Source organism: Mandrillus leucophaeus, unplaced genomic scaffold (assembly GCF_000951045.1).
Source record: "Mandrillus leucophaeus isolate KB7577 unplaced genomic scaffold, Mleu.le_1.0 Scaffold2, whole genome shotgun sequence".
Taxonomy (NCBI): Eukaryota; Metazoa; Chordata; class Mammalia; order Primates; family Cercopithecidae; genus Mandrillus; species Mandrillus leucophaeus.
The window spans coordinates 6218194-6232917 of record NW_012102031.1 but is presented as its reverse complement, the minus strand read 5'-3'; the positions used below and the strand labels follow the sequence as shown (position 1 = coordinate 6232917).

General features: G+C 55.6%; 1 protein-coding gene across 2 annotated transcripts in view; it reads right to left on the bottom strand.

Annotated features, from left to right (window-relative positions):
* Nucleotides 1-14724, bottom strand: part of TMPRSS6 (transmembrane protease, serine 6) — a 43205-nt gene that overhangs the window by 17885 nt on the left and 10596 nt on the right. For both annotated transcript variants that reach the window (XM_011978924.1, XM_011978923.1), the window contains exons 3-9: nucleotides 12146-12279; nucleotides 10488-10555; nucleotides 9741-9925; nucleotides 9393-9434; nucleotides 4637-4841; nucleotides 1785-1921; nucleotides 238-350 (exon numbers count right to left, since the gene is read on the bottom strand). In XM_011978924.1, the coding sequence (XP_011834314.1) occupies nucleotides 238-350; nucleotides 1785-1921; nucleotides 4637-4841; nucleotides 9393-9434; nucleotides 9741-9925; nucleotides 10488-10555; nucleotides 12146-12279 (884 nt within the window). The remainder of the gene's footprint in view (nucleotides 1-237; nucleotides 351-1784; nucleotides 1922-4636; nucleotides 4842-9392; nucleotides 9435-9740; nucleotides 9926-10487; nucleotides 10556-12145; nucleotides 12280-14724) is intronic.

Sequence of the window (14724 nt, the reverse complement as noted above, 5' to 3'; positions counted from 1 at the left end):
CACAGAATCCCAGGTGGGGCTAAAGTCTGTCAGTCACTCAACAAACAGGCATTGCCGTGATCCACACAGGGAGACCTAGCCCACACCCCGTCTCCACCCTAGCAGGATTGGTACCCAGGGCTCAGCCTGTGGGCGCTTCAGCAGAAGCAGGACACTGCCCGCTCTCATCCTGGGTTACCAGGGACCGGTGCTGTGCTTGGGGAAGGGGACAGGTGGGCAGGCAGGGTGGGGTCTCACCGTGAGGTGCCAGGAGCAGTGGGTTCGGGGTGAGTAGTAGCTGGGGAAGTACGGGGTGCTGAGGACGCCCTGGGAGTCCAGCCTGTCATCCAGCGTCAGGTTCACCTCGCAGGCTGGACCAGGAGAGCAGCCGTTACACGGGGTCCGCTGGTTGCACCTCCCAGCAGGCGAGCGCAGCTTGTAACCCCACCACCCCTACCACCTCTGCCAGCAAAGTGCTGTGGTTAAGCGTAACTGTGTGAACCTGGGTCTCAGTTTCCTCATCTGTAAAATGGGGACAATAATAGCACACACCTCATAGGGTAGTAAAGAGGATTAAAAAGACATAAAACATTCAAACAGCCTGCCATGTAGTAAGTGTGTGATCCGTGTTAGTTATTGACATTCGCGGGACAGCACTCGCCAGTTTACAAAATGCATTCACACCTGCGCAGGCCTCACGGTGGCGGCTGGGAGAGAGAGAGCTGTTCCCCTTTTCCAAGATGAGGTTCGGAGAAAAGGAGTGGCTTGGTTGAGGCTACACAGTGAGAAGCTGAGGGGTCCAGGGGTCAGGACAGGAGCACGCTCAGCTGCCCTGGCCATCTCTCCATGGGGCCAGGGCCCCCAAAGCCGTTTGTTCCCTCCTGCCTTGAGCCTGTGTCAGACTCCCAAGAGAACAGCTCTGCTACCCATTTACAGCTCCAGCTTGGCCAGCTGGGGACCCTGGTCCCTGCCAGAGAGTTTAGGGATAAACCGAGAAGAGGGCGGGGACCCTGAGTGGGAGGGAGCAAACTGGGGACAAGGGTCGGGGGAGAAGCAGCTGCCAACACTCTGTGGCTTCCTCTCTGCCATCTTCCCCTCCCAAGCTCCAGAAATGGCAAAGTTTGAGCTTCCTGCCCAGAGGTATGGCTGGCCCTGGCCCAGGACAGCTGTCCAGTGCAGAGTGGGACGTGCCCTTCCTAGGAAGGGGGCAAGGAGGGAGGTCCTGAAGCAGGAGGAGGGTGGGGGCTGGGAGGGCAGTGGGGGACCTGTCACACCGGTGGCCCTGGCCTGGCTGTGCTGCCATCATGCCTCCCCAAGCTCCCTGTGCCCTCTTGGCCGTAAGCGGACTGTCTAGGGCAGAATCCAAGGAGTTCTGAGTCCTGCTGCAAACAGACCTGCTTTCCAGGCCCAGCCACTGGTGGGTGCTGAGGGAAGAGGGCAGGGAGGGGCAGAGGGGAGGGGACACAGGTCCAGGAGGGTGAGGAGGGAGGAGAGGCAGTCAGCACAGAAAAGAGAAAAGGAGGAAGAAGGATGGAGAGGGAAAGAGGAGAGAAGTGAGGGAGCGATGCCGGGAAGACAGAGACTGCGAACGGGTAGGAGGGTCAAGGGGCAGAGCGGGGTGGAAGTGCAAATGGCGGAAGGAAGAGGGGGGCCAGGGTGGGGAGTGGAGAGCAGCAGGAGCTTCCAGAACCTTCCCTCTCCATCCCGTCCCCAAGTTGGGCAAAAAGGTGAGCAGTGAGCCCAGTGGAGGCCCCTGGGGTTCTACCACCACCCCTCCCCTGCCCCAGAGTCCCCTCACCCCTCACCCTGGAAGACCACCGGCTGCACGGAGAGCATAAAGGGGTCGTAGTAGCTGTGCAGGCCCTTCTTCCAGACCACCGCCATGATGGCCCCCGATGCCAGGACCTCCACCACAGGCTCCTGGCGGCTGCAGCCGTACACCCTGGCAGAACAGAAAAGCGGCAAGGCTGGGCCGGGGTCTGGGAGGGGAGTGGCAGGGAGGGTGGCAGGCAGCTGCTCTGGGATGGTGGATGAGAGTCTGGACATCTGGGTTCTGGACCCAGGTCTGCTACTAGAGACCGCTGTGTGTCCATGGGGAGTCTGTGTCTCCCTGGCCTCAGAGGACAGACTGAAGGCCCTCCAAGGACCAGGCCAGCTCCTTGGGTGAGAGAGGCCTGGAGGTTCCCCAGACTTCTGGAGCTTACAGTTCAATGATGATGCCTGGCTCAAGTCTCATGCTCCCTCCCCAGCCTCCTCTACCCTGCTACGGAATCGCTTGTGACCCTTAGCATCCCTGGCAGGAAGACTAGACTGGCATCTGCAGGGGCCACCCCTTCTGGCTGCCTGCACTGCAACTCCTGGCCGTGTTCAAGGATGCGACAGGGAGAAGGCAGGTGTGGTCTGGTGACCCCCAGGGTGCCCCAGAAATCTGCCCAGAGCTTGGTGCCTGGGGGGCTCAGAACAAATAACCATATCTTAGACTTCTAGGCTTTTAGAAGTCTGGAATGTCAGCCCGGAAAAGACTCCAGTGACACTGTTGAAGTCAGCTTCTTGATTCCCAGATGGGGAAACTGAGGCCTCACCAGCAGTCCATGGCAGAGACAGGCCTGCGCTAGGCATTGCCTGTGATGGCTGGTACCCTCCCACATACACAGATGCCCCTGGTCTTCCTGTCTCAGACAGGGGTTCCCCAGCGCCCCTTCACCCTCTCACCAACCTCCACCAAACTTCCCAGTGTCAATGACAATACCCTCTGGAGGCCCAGCACATCTGATGGGCCAATTTATACGAAACTAACAGCCCTGCCTGCCCCTGAGTGGGTAACCCAATAGCCTCCCTGCCTGCCGACCGTGCGTGGGCACCTGGGCCTTGACAGGAGGAAGGGGTGCCGCTGGAGGGATTTCGGGCACCTTGGCAAGTGAGTACCTGAGCTCCTCCAAACACAGCCTCAAAATCACTACACGTGGCATCCGAGCAGCCTGCAGCCGGTTGAAGGCGTGGTGTGCATAAGCCCAGGGGGTCTCCCTGGGAAGGTCTTGGTGCCCAGAGTCCAGAGATGGGGCAGTTCCTCTGGCCTCTTGCCAGGGGAGGGAGGTGGCCTCCAGTAGCAGGCACCACCCCGCTCGCCCCCCAGGCCCTCGTCCCTTCTTCCTACCATTCCAGCTTGGTCTTCCTGCAGTGCTCTAGTCTCCCCAGCCAGACCGCGGCCCCCCCACCCTCCCACACAGCCATGTCCTTTTTTGGCCTTACTGGCTCATCTTCCCTGGGAGGTGGCAGATACGATATCAGGATGGAAGAGACCTGGAGGTCACCTTTAATGGGGGCTTTCGCTTTCATTGTTGGGGGGGTTTATTTTATTTACCTAGCAGCAGAGCCCTTGTCAATGAAACATGGAACGCAGAAACGAAGCACATGGTTGAACCTGGGCAAGGGGCCACTTGCTCTGTCTTCCTGTCATCACCAAAGGCCCCCTCACTCCCATTCCCTAGCAGGTTTCTGGGGTACGAGCTTGAGAACCCCAAATGTTGTCTAACCTGTCATTTTAGAGCTTCTCCAAGGGTCTGGGATGAGGGAGCCACCAGGAGCCGCAGCGAGTAGGAACAGAGTTGGGTCTGGCAGTCAGGTCCCCTCCCAAGCTGAGGGGCACCTGGAGAAGCCCCAGGGGAAGCCCCCTAAGTGTCCCCACCCTTTTTGGACCTGGAAGTCAGATGGTGTCTGGCTTCTCTGTGCTTCCCAGAGCCCTCCAGGAACTCAGCCCACGCACATGCCGCAGATCTCAGAACTTTCAATAGCTCCCCACTTATCAAAGTCCAAACGGCTCCTGGTACTCAAGGCCTTTTGTGGCCCAGTCCCAATTAGACTATATATAATGATAACAATAATGGCTAGCGTTTACTGGGCACTCACTATGTGTAAGGATCATGGTACAGATAGTCTGATTTAAATCCTCCAATGATCCCGCAAGATGCAAGGTAAGCAGGTTCTGAGAGGCAAAGTAACTTAGGGTACACAGCTAGGAGGCAGGGGGTTCCCCATCACACCCCCACACCCCCACCCCACACACCAGGAAACCTCTCCGCTCTTACATTTAATCCATGAGCTCTGATGCATTGCTAGAGCTTGCAAAGCAGTACCACTTACATCATTCATTGGTTCACTCAAAATGGATACTGCACACCAACTGTGTGTTTGATCTAGGCACCAGGGCCCGGCAGTGAAGATATCCCCTCCCATTGCGAATCTAGTGTCTCATTTAAACCCCACCAGCAGCCTGGGAAGCAGGGAGGGTGGGTGCTCTGCCAGGAAGCAGTCAGGATTTAGGAATGAGCCCAGAGGTTGAAAGTCCAGGCTGCAGCCAGGCTCTGAAATATCCCAACAAGCCACAGTGCCTCCCAGAGCTGTCTGTACGGGTCATCTAGAACAACAGCTTTGTTATAAATCGGAAAACCGAGGCTCGGGGAGGGGAAGCGCCTCCAGTACACAACCATCTCCAGCCTCCTCTCTCCTATCCCCTCTAGGCTAGCCGTCCTGTCTCCCAGATACCCAGGCCCAAGGTCCTACCCCCACTTGTCTAAGAATGCTGTGTGTGACTTTTAACTCCCCCATCAGCCATTCCCCTTTCCAGCCCTGCCTCCCGCCCTCCTTCCCAGGGACTCACGAGGTGATGAGCCTCTTCTCCAGGGGCCCAGCCACGTCATACATGGCCAGTCGGTCCCGGCACTCGGCCAGCGTCCACTCCAGCCGGAGTTTGAGCATGAGGTCTTCGGGGCCCTGCAGGTGCCACAGGCAGCTGGAGGCCAGGTGGTCGGGTCCCTTCAGCCGGAGGACCTGACCCTGGCCCACGTAGCTGTAGCGGTAACAACCTGGAGCGGGAAGAGGGGCACAGCCCCTGATTCCGGTGACCCAGAAGGAGGGGACCCTGGGGAGCCAGGTTCCTCAAGGTCCTCCCCGAGGCAGGATGGGCTGGGCAGGGGAACCAGGTGGGGACAGCCAGACACGCTCTACCCGATCCTTCTCTTTCCCTGCCAGTATCCTCATTCACGCATTTGTTCATTGGTTCAGCCATTCACTCATGGAATGGACACCCACTGAGCTTCATGCTTTCTCAGTGCCCAGGTAAAGATACAGTCACTGCCTGGGGACATGGATGACAGCGGAGACAAACAGACACAGAACAGGCAAGAATAGCTCAGGAGGTGATGGTTCCAAACCCAGCCTATGGGCTGGGGGCGTCCTGGGGGTCCCCGCATGAGCAAAGAGGCTGGGGCGAGCCAGGCAGCTTTGAGAAAAGTATACACAGGGCACATGTGTCTAGAGGACAAGCTGAAGGCAGGGGGGCCCGGACCAGGCCACTCCCAGGACCGACGCTGCTTTCTCCTGCAGCCATAGGGAGCCACAGAAGGTTGAGCAAGGCTGGACATGGGCTGGCTTGGACCACACACTCCTCTGGCTGCTGCGAGCAACACTGTGGAGAACAGCGATTCCGTACGCAATGAGGAGGCAAGGGGATGAGGGCTTCACTTCTGGTAGAGAGAAGGGACTGCCCCAAGGAGGAGTCTGGGAGGCTGCCTTGAGGGGAGGACGTGAGCTTTGAGCTAATCATGGTGAAGTCGTCAGAATAAAACAGGTGCTTATCAAGCATTTGCTACAGGCCAGAAACCGAGCTGAATGCCTTCCCTCAGTGTCTCACTGAATGCCCACAACAGTTTTTTGGGTTCGTTTCATTGTTTTTGCCCTTTGCCCGGCCTTGGGCCGGCCCCTTTTGGTTTTGCCCGGCCTCCCCTTAATCTTTCCTGGGCCTTGGTTTCCTCATCTGTAGAATGGGACGATAACACCACCTTTGCAGGGTCGCCAGCAGGTTGTGGCATGACGTACGTTTGAGTGCCCAGCACGGCGCCTTGCACAGTAGGGGCTCAGTAAAGGCATTGCCTGCTCCTCAGGTGGGTGTGAGGGAGATGGAGCAGGTAGGGCTGGGGAGAAAGGCCTGTGACTTGTCATCCTGCCGCTGGCCCCACCTGAGGCTCAGACCTAGCCCATCTCACAGCTGCCTCACTTCACAACTCCTTCACCATTACACCCTACACCCCTACCCCACACACCAGTGAGCCTCTGCTCTTCCATCTAATCCATAAGCTCTGATGCGCTGCTAGAACTTACAAAGCAGTACTACCTGCATCATTCATTCATTCATTCATTCATTCAAAACAGTGACTGTGCACCTACTGTGTGTTCCATCTAGGCACCAGGGTCTGGCAGTGAACATATTCTCTTCCATGGAGCATCCAGTATCTCATTTAAACCTCACCAGAATCCTGGTGTTCTTCCAGGAGCCAGTGGGGATTTAAGAATGAACCTGGGATGTGGGAGGCAGCCTGGTGACATGAAATTATAAAACCTGAGTTTTCAGTCTATTTTCTCTGCTTTAAATCGTCTTATTTGGAAGGCCACCGACAAGCAAAGGTCCCCCTGTCAGCTTGGACAGACTGAGGGCAGCTCTCTAGGCTAGCCATCTGCTGGGCCCCCGGGGGAGGGGGGAGGGGGAGAAAACTGGAGAGAAGGAGGGAGGGGCACTACCCTCCCCACCTAGCACCAACACTCATCAGCTGTGTGATGATGTCATTCTTGGTCAGGCAGCAGTGGACCAGATTCGGTGTCCAGGCTGCAGTGAGCCAGTCTCTGTCCCCAAGCATCGTCTGATTAAGTCCCCCGGAGGCACTCAGGAATAATAACTCTGACTTACTATTGGTTGTAGATTATCAGCCTCGGACTCTGTAGAGGTAGATGTTCACTACCTCTGGGTAGTTAACTGAGCCTCGGCCAGTGGCTTAGCCATTCCAAGTTCTGTCAAATGGATGTGATAATAATCCCTGTCCTACGACCTCCTCCGGGCAGTGCTGAGGACCAGGAAGGGAATGAAGGTGAATACACTTTGCTCTGATGCTGCCTCCTGTGGCTCAGCCCCTTCTCCCTGACCCCTGGCCGTGCTGACTGCAGTGGGGAGCCGAGCTCCCCAGGGAGAGACCAACAGTATCTGCCTAGGGAAGGGACAGAGCCTCCACCAGCAGCTGGGGAAAGATGCCTGGCTCTTCCTAGGGTTTTGTGTTCTTTAAATCTTGCTCTAAGCAGATTCTTTGTTCTTGCCACTTTAATAATTACTCTTTTTTTTTTTTTTTTTTTTTTTGAGGTGAATTCAGTGGAGAGGTGTGTGCTGACCTCTTGTTAATCAGAAGTACCATCAGGGAGCCTGGCACCTCTCGGGGCTGGGAGGAAGTAACTGGACATGCCTTGGGTGTTGCTGTCCCTTGGCCTTTGCCCCTGCCATTCTCTCTGCCCAGGGAGCCCTTTCTCCTTCTCACCCTGACAAGTCCCTGCCTACCCCTATGCCTGAATTTCTTTTTCTTTTAAAAATTATTTTATTTTATTGTTGAGACAGCCTGTCACCCAGGCTGGAGTGCAGTGATGCGATCACAACAGCTCATTGCAGCCTCAACCTCCTGAGCTCGGGTGATCCTCCCACCTTAGCCTCCCCTCCTCCACCCCCGAGTAGCTAGGACTGCAGGTGCACACCACCATGCCCGGCTAATTTTTTTTTTTTTTTTTAAATGGAGTTTGCTCTTGTTGCCCAGGCTGGAGTGCAATGGTGTAATCTCAGCTCACTGCAACCTACACTTCCTGGGTTCAAGAAATTCTCCTGCCTCAGCCTCCCAAGTACCTGGGATTATAGGCATGGGCCACCACGCCCTGCTAATTTTGTATTTTCAGTAGAGACAGGGTTTTGCCATGTTGGCCAGGCTGGCCTCGAACTCTTGACCTCAGGTGATCTGCTCAACTCGGCCTCCCAAAGTGCCTGGATTACAGGCGTGTGCCACCATGCCCGGCCCATGCCCAAATCTGATGCCCCCTCCATGAAGTCTTCCAGGATCCCCCAGTCAGGAGCACCCCTTCCTCCTATAGATCTGGGACTCTGTGTGAGGCTCTTGATTTACCCCCTCCTCTGCTTTGGAACAAACAATTCCCTCTCTCCACTGCCTCTGGGGCCTCTATTCTCACACTGGCACTTGATGTTATGAGAATCTGTTTATGTGTCTGTCTCCCTCATGGGGCTTGAAGCTCCTCCGAGGGCAGGGGTGAGGACACGGTCGTCCTGGTGTCCTCAGAGCAGGAATGGGGCCTGGCATAAAGGAAGTGCTCAGAAAGTCCACTTCAAGGATTTAAGTTGTTACCGCTGCTCCCTGAGACTCTGCTCTGGACGCGCACTGAACCAGTCACCTCATTCATGCTTTCATTCGTTTGTTAAATCATTCACTCATGAAATGAACACCCACTGAGCACAGATAATTACAGAACAACTGTAGACAGACAGATATCAAGAGAGGGATGATAGATAGATAGAAAGATAGATAGATAGATAGATAGATAGATAGATAGATAGATAGATAGATAGATAGACAGATTGATCAGTTTCTTGCATTCTTTACCATTCCGCTGGTTCCCCTGTTAATCAGCTAAATACATATTTGACACGTGGTCACTCTATCTTTGTATGAGAATCATGATTTCACCTCTTTGAAAACTGTACTTTGAGCTCATCACCTCCATCCAACAAAGAAGCAAACATTTGACCAGCAGGATGGGAAGAGGGGAAGTTAAGGAAAAGTATAATAAGGATGTAAACTCTGCCTCCCTCCCTGAGAAGGGGTTGAGACGCTCACCCCCACCTTGGCTCTGGGTGAGAATGCTACATAGTGTAGGAGGAATCTGAGAATTTAGGGGCCGTACAGTCCCGCAGCCCAGTTGGTGCACTGCACAACTCACACAAACTACAACTTGGACAGCACCTCCTGCCTTGTGCAGCGTGGTGACTCTGCTGGTCAGCTGAAAAATTATGGGTCCACTTGGAGAAACGCAAAGTGACTCTAGCAATATGGCACCAGGTAGGGAGGGAGGACTGATGAGCCTGACTGGGAAGGAAAGGAAAAGGTGGAAGGGAGTGTTTTTGAATGCAATGGCACCGCTACCTCCAAAAGACCTGACACACCGTGAATTGGCGAGGTGATTTTCTACCATCAGTGGAAAAATGGCTTGTGGGCAGGTTGAAGTCAATGATAGAGAAGGAGAGTCACGTTTGTGGACCACTAAATCTGACTCATTCTCACACCCACACAGGAACACATGCACACTTGTCTACAAGACACACACGAAATACATGAGTGCACAAAGCCACCTCCTCTCCCCCTACAGGCTCCAAGACTTGCTGGGGACACATCACTGAGTCCACCATGGCATCCCCTGGGTGACTCTGGGCCAGGGCTCTCTGCACCCACGACAGAGGCCATGTGTCCCCCTGACACACAACAAAGTCAATACAAACACCAACTCAAAAGGAAAGTGGGGAAGGGAAAAAAGTAGCGTACCCAGCGTGGAATTCAGTGCGGCTATGTCTTTCACACTGGCTTCTGATAAAAGGAAATGAACAAACAAATAAACAAGGACAAAATAAATAAAAGAAAATACAATGAAAATAAAATTAGAGGAGACTCTTGGAGCCAGCCTTGCCTGAGATTTACCCTAAGCACCCCCACCCCACCTTTCCTTCCTGGCTCCTTGAATGCAATGGCTCTGCTACCTCACCTGGGGGTCTCTTCTGGGGGGCCCACCCTGAGGGCACCTCAGCCCTGGCAGGCAGCCTCCTCAGGCCACACCACCGCTTGTTTCTCCCAACCTCACGAGGCCGACCCCACGTTTCCGCTCCCAGTACCGACCTAGGATCACTAGGCCCTCGGGGTCCACTTCGTACTCGGCCCTGTAGGGGACGGCCGCCGAGCTGTTGACTGTGGATAGCAGCTCCTCCACCAGCAGTGCCTGCACCACCTCGGGGCTCAGCATCGGCCGGCGGTGCTCGGGGATTTGGAGAATGAACCAGAAGAAGCAGGTGAGCGGCCCCTCCCTAAGGCAGGCAGAAATGAGAGGGGCCAGGGAAGGATTCTGAGGTCTGGCCCCCGCCCCGTCCCTGCTCGTGCACGTTGAGCACTTTCCGCACCCCAGCCATTGCTGTCCGTCTTCACACAGAAGCCTCCTAGCAACCTCTGAAGGAGGCGTTCTCATCACCCTTATTTTACGAATGAGAAAACTGAGGCACGAGAGGTGAACTTGTGCCTCATAGACTATGCCGCAATGCAAGTAGCAGAACCAGATGCGAACAGGGCAGCCAGGCCCTGGAGCCAATGCTCGTAACCCCATCGCCCTCCAACATGGCCTCGCCTGATGGTGTCAAGCCCTTGATCAGCCATCACAGTCATTGCCTGGTGCAAACCTATCACACCCATGTTTCCATTCTACAGATGAGCCCAGTGAAGGGAGGGTGACATGCAGGAAGCCGAGTTCCCTCTCCGTGCCTTAGTGTTCCCATTTGAAACATGAAGGCATTGCATCAGAAGCCTACAGAGTCCCCTCCCACTCTTTGTATCTCAGCTTCTTGCAGGAGCTTGTCAGGGGCAAGGACAACTCACCCAAAGGAATAGACGGAGCTGGAGTTGTAATAAGTTCCCAGGCGGGTGCTGGCGATGAGCTCCTTGAGCTGTAAGAAGGGAAGACAGGAGCTCCTGGGACCCTCTGCAAGGAGGGCCACTTCCTACTTCAGGATGCCCTTTGCTCTTCCCGGCTGCCCTGCTCTATGCAGGAGCCTCCAAGGTGGACAGGCTTGATCACAGTCACACAGTGCTGAGTGGCCAGGCCGGGGCATGCATGAACCTCCCCATCTTTCCCTTTCCCCTATACCTGACTCTCACCTCCACCCGCACTGCCGATGACCCCTCTGCGCCTTGCCAAAAGTCACTCCTCAACTCTGAAAAACCCCACTCAGCTCCTGGGTCCCCTCTGCACCTCCTCCCATGGCCTGGGACAAGCCAGCAGCTCTGATGGGTAGCACAGCTGGCTGGATTTTTTGCACATCTCCAACTACAGCGCTGCTGGCAGGATTACAGGCTCTCAAGCATTTGCGCGGCGTGGGAATAGTGTTCGTGTTATCTCAACTTCACTGCAACCCGCAACAAATCTGCAGCCGGGTCCTGTTGTTATCACTCCCACTTCATGGAGGAGGAAACAGGCAGCCTCAGGCTGGGTCCCCCAGAAGCAGACCCTCCATTGACAAGGTGGGGCAAGTGGTTTATTTCGAGGTGATTCTGGGAAACAGTAGTTGGGAGGGAGAGACTGGAAAGTGGGTAACCAACACGGGGCCATGAATGTGCAGTGTAGAGCTGAGAGCATCTGAGCTTAGCCCAGCAGGGCATCTCTGGGAGGCAGCCTGGAACACTCTCTGAACCGTTCCCCCAGCCAGGGCCGAAGAAGCTGTGGTATTGATCCACCCACTCCAGCGCTCATGGCTCAGGGGTGTTCCTGGGAATAACTCCCTGGCACTTCTGGCCTGCCTTGCTGGGCACTGATCCTGCAGCCTGAGAGTGGCAGGCAGTAGACCAGCCTCTGTGCAGTGAGCCACCATCCTGTAACGGCGGGGCAGGAGCGGGCCACCGTCCTGTAACGGAGGGGCAGGAACAGGCCACCGTCCTGTAACGGAGGGGCAGGGGCGGGCCACCATCCTGTAACGGAGAGGCAGGAGCGGGCCACCGTCCTGTAACGGAGGGGCAGGAGCGGGCCACCGTCCTGTAACGGAGGGGCAGAAGCGGGCCACCGTCCTGTAACGGAGGGGCAGGAGCGAACCACCGTCCTGTAACGGCGGGGCAGGAGCGGGCCACGTCCTGTAATGGAGGGGCAGTAACGGAGGGGCAGGAGCGGGCCACCGTCCTGTAACGGAGGGGCAGGAGCGGGCCACCGTCCTGTAACGGAGGGGCAGGAGCGGGCCACTGTCCTGTAATGGAAGGGCAGGAGTGGGCCCTTGACAGTGTCAGCTGCACTGCGGGAGCTTTCCCAAGGTCATGCTCCACCCCTGGTAAGAGGCAGGATCAGGATCTAATCCAAGCGCGATTGACTCAAGCGTCCGCTAACTTTCCCATCACCCTCAACCTCATCTGCTTCCATGGTGCCTGGAGCAGGGCTGTGGTCCCCGTGAGTGCTCCAGATGGGTTGACCAACTGGCTCCATGTGATCAGACCCCACTGCTCTCTTTTCACCCCCACATTCCCTCCCTCTCATCCCTCAAATCCTTTCCTACCATCTTCTGGGCTTTGGCGGTTTCACTGCGGAAGGCACTGGATTCCCGGCGGGTAAGATCCTGGGAGAAGTGGCGATTGAGCACGCGCAGGCTGCCTGAATACACCTGGCTGACCGTCACCTCCGCCTTGTACCCTGCCCAGGAAGGAACCAGCAGGGTTAACGGAGGAAGCAGATGAGAAAGGCTCCTGTCTCTTCCATGCCTTCTCCTGCCACCCACACCCTCCGCTCAGCCTCAGTGTCTTGGGTCTCCACAGCACCATCATCGTCATCATCATCATCTTTGTTACTGCCATTGTCATCATGGTCATCCAAAGTTTATTGGATGACAAACTGGCTGCACGGTGCCAGGGAGGTGAGAGGCTCCCAGATGGATGGTGTCCTACAGGTTCCCAGGGAGATGCTGACACAGCGAGCAGTCCAGGACACCAATGACAGGAAGGCCAGGAAATCTACATAGGCCCAGGAGGCCAAGGCTGTGGGTCAGCACCACTAGGCATCCTTCCACTCGTGAGCTCATCCAGGGATCCCAGAGGTGTGTGCTAAGCACCGACTACATGGGGTACGCTAGTTAACCAAGACAGATGTGTCTCCCCTCGTGAAGCTGACAGTGGTGGATAAGAAAGGCGTGGCGCTGGCAAACACACAGCACGTGGCACCCATCTGTGAGCAGTGCCATCAGGGAGCAGTGCCACTCGGTGCTGTTGAGGGGACGTGACGAGGACACTCAGCCTGGGCCAGAGTGGAGTGACCCTCCAGCTGGTATGTAGGGATGGGGAAACCATAAATTGGTAAGAGAAGAGGAAGAGAAGTACCTTCAAGCAGAGGGAGCAGCATGGGGCACAGGGCTGGTGGCACGGGGACTATGGTGAGGACCCGGGCTGAAAGCCTGTTTGACTGGAGCAATCAGGGATGGGGAGGGGTGGCAAGGAGCTGGGGCCTCCGCAGGGCAGGGCCCACTGGGTCTTTACCCGAAGAACAAGGGAAACCGTGAAAGGTTTAAAATCAGGAATGATGTCATCATACTTCTGTTTTGCAAAGACTATTTTGGCTGAAGTGAAGAGGGTAGACTCATAGCCCTGGTTTACACCCCTATTTATCCACTCAACAAATACTTCCTGAGAGCCTGCTATGTGTAGGAACTGAGCCAAAGCACTTGGGACTATATGAGCAAAACAACGAACAGAACAATCAAGAAAAAACTGCCCTTAATAGCTTGCAGACTAGCAAGGAATCAGACAGTAAACCACACATAGCGTATAACAGGTTAGAGGTGATCAGTGCGGTGGAAACCAGGGCGTGGGGCGGGCTGCAGTATGGAGGTCAGGGAAGAAGATGATGTACATCTGTGGAAAGAGTGTCACAGGCAGGGGCAAGTGCAAAGGCCTGGTGTGGTTCAGGAGCAGCAAAGAGTGAGCAACGGGACAGCAGGAGGGTATGAGATTGGGAAGGGGACAGCAGGAGGGTATGAGATTGGGAAGGGGACAGCAGGAGGGTATGAGATTGGGAAGGGGACAGCAGGAGGGTATGAGATTGGGAAGGGGAGAGGCCGGGTAGGGCTTGTCAGGCCTGGGAGGACTCGGGCTTTCACCCTGGGTAAGATGGGAGGAATGGGAGGTGTTTTGTTTTGTTTTGTTTGTTTTTGAGACGGAGTTTCGCTCTTGTTGCCCAGGCTGGAGTGCAATGGTGCGATGTTGGCTCACCACAACCTCTGCCTCCCGGGTTCAAGCGATTCTCCTGCCTCAGCCTCTCGAGTAGCTGGGATTACAGGCATGTGCCACCATGCCCTGTTAATTTTGCATTTTTAGTAGAGACAGGGTTTCTCCCTGTTGGTCAGGCTGGTCTCGAACTCCCGACCTCAGGTGATCCATCCACCTCGGCCTCCCAAAGTGCTGGGATTACAGGCGTGAGCCACGTGCCTGGTCCCACGCGAGATTTTAAGCAGGGAAATTAGAGGATTTGGTTTGCTTCATCAAATGGTCCCTCTGCTGTTATGTTGAGAAAGGCTCTAAGAAGGCAGGGGAGAGGCAGGGAGAGCATTGAGGACACACCTGCAGGGCTCCAGGGCAGAGATGTCCAAGGGGACAGAGCCTGGCCCCGGCTGCGGCAGAGGAGAGGGTGGGAAGTGATTGGCTTCAGCCATTTTTGATGTATTTTGGAGTCAGAGATGACCAGGTTTGCTGGCAAATTGGGGCTGGGGTGGAAAAGAAAGAGAGGAGTAAGGGGAAGGTGCCAGAAAGAAGTAGTCTTGGACTGAGATGTGGGAGGTGCAGGTCTGGGGGAAATTATGCAGAGACCTCACGGTCTGAACGCCTGGGGTCTGAGATGCTCCTTAGACATATGAAAGGAAGAGCAGGGGCAGCTCTAGGGTCAAGCTCAAGGGAGAGGCCCAGGCTAGAAATGCAAACGTGGGTGTCATCAGGGTATAAAGGGCACTCGAAGCTAAGGGTAGCAGATGAGATCACGAAAGAAGTGGTGGAGAGAGAAAGGAGAGGCCCCCCCATCATCAGGGACACAGAAAAAGCAACCTGCTGAGCAGAAAGGACCCAGTGGCGGCCCAGAGTCAAGAGAGGAAAGGGC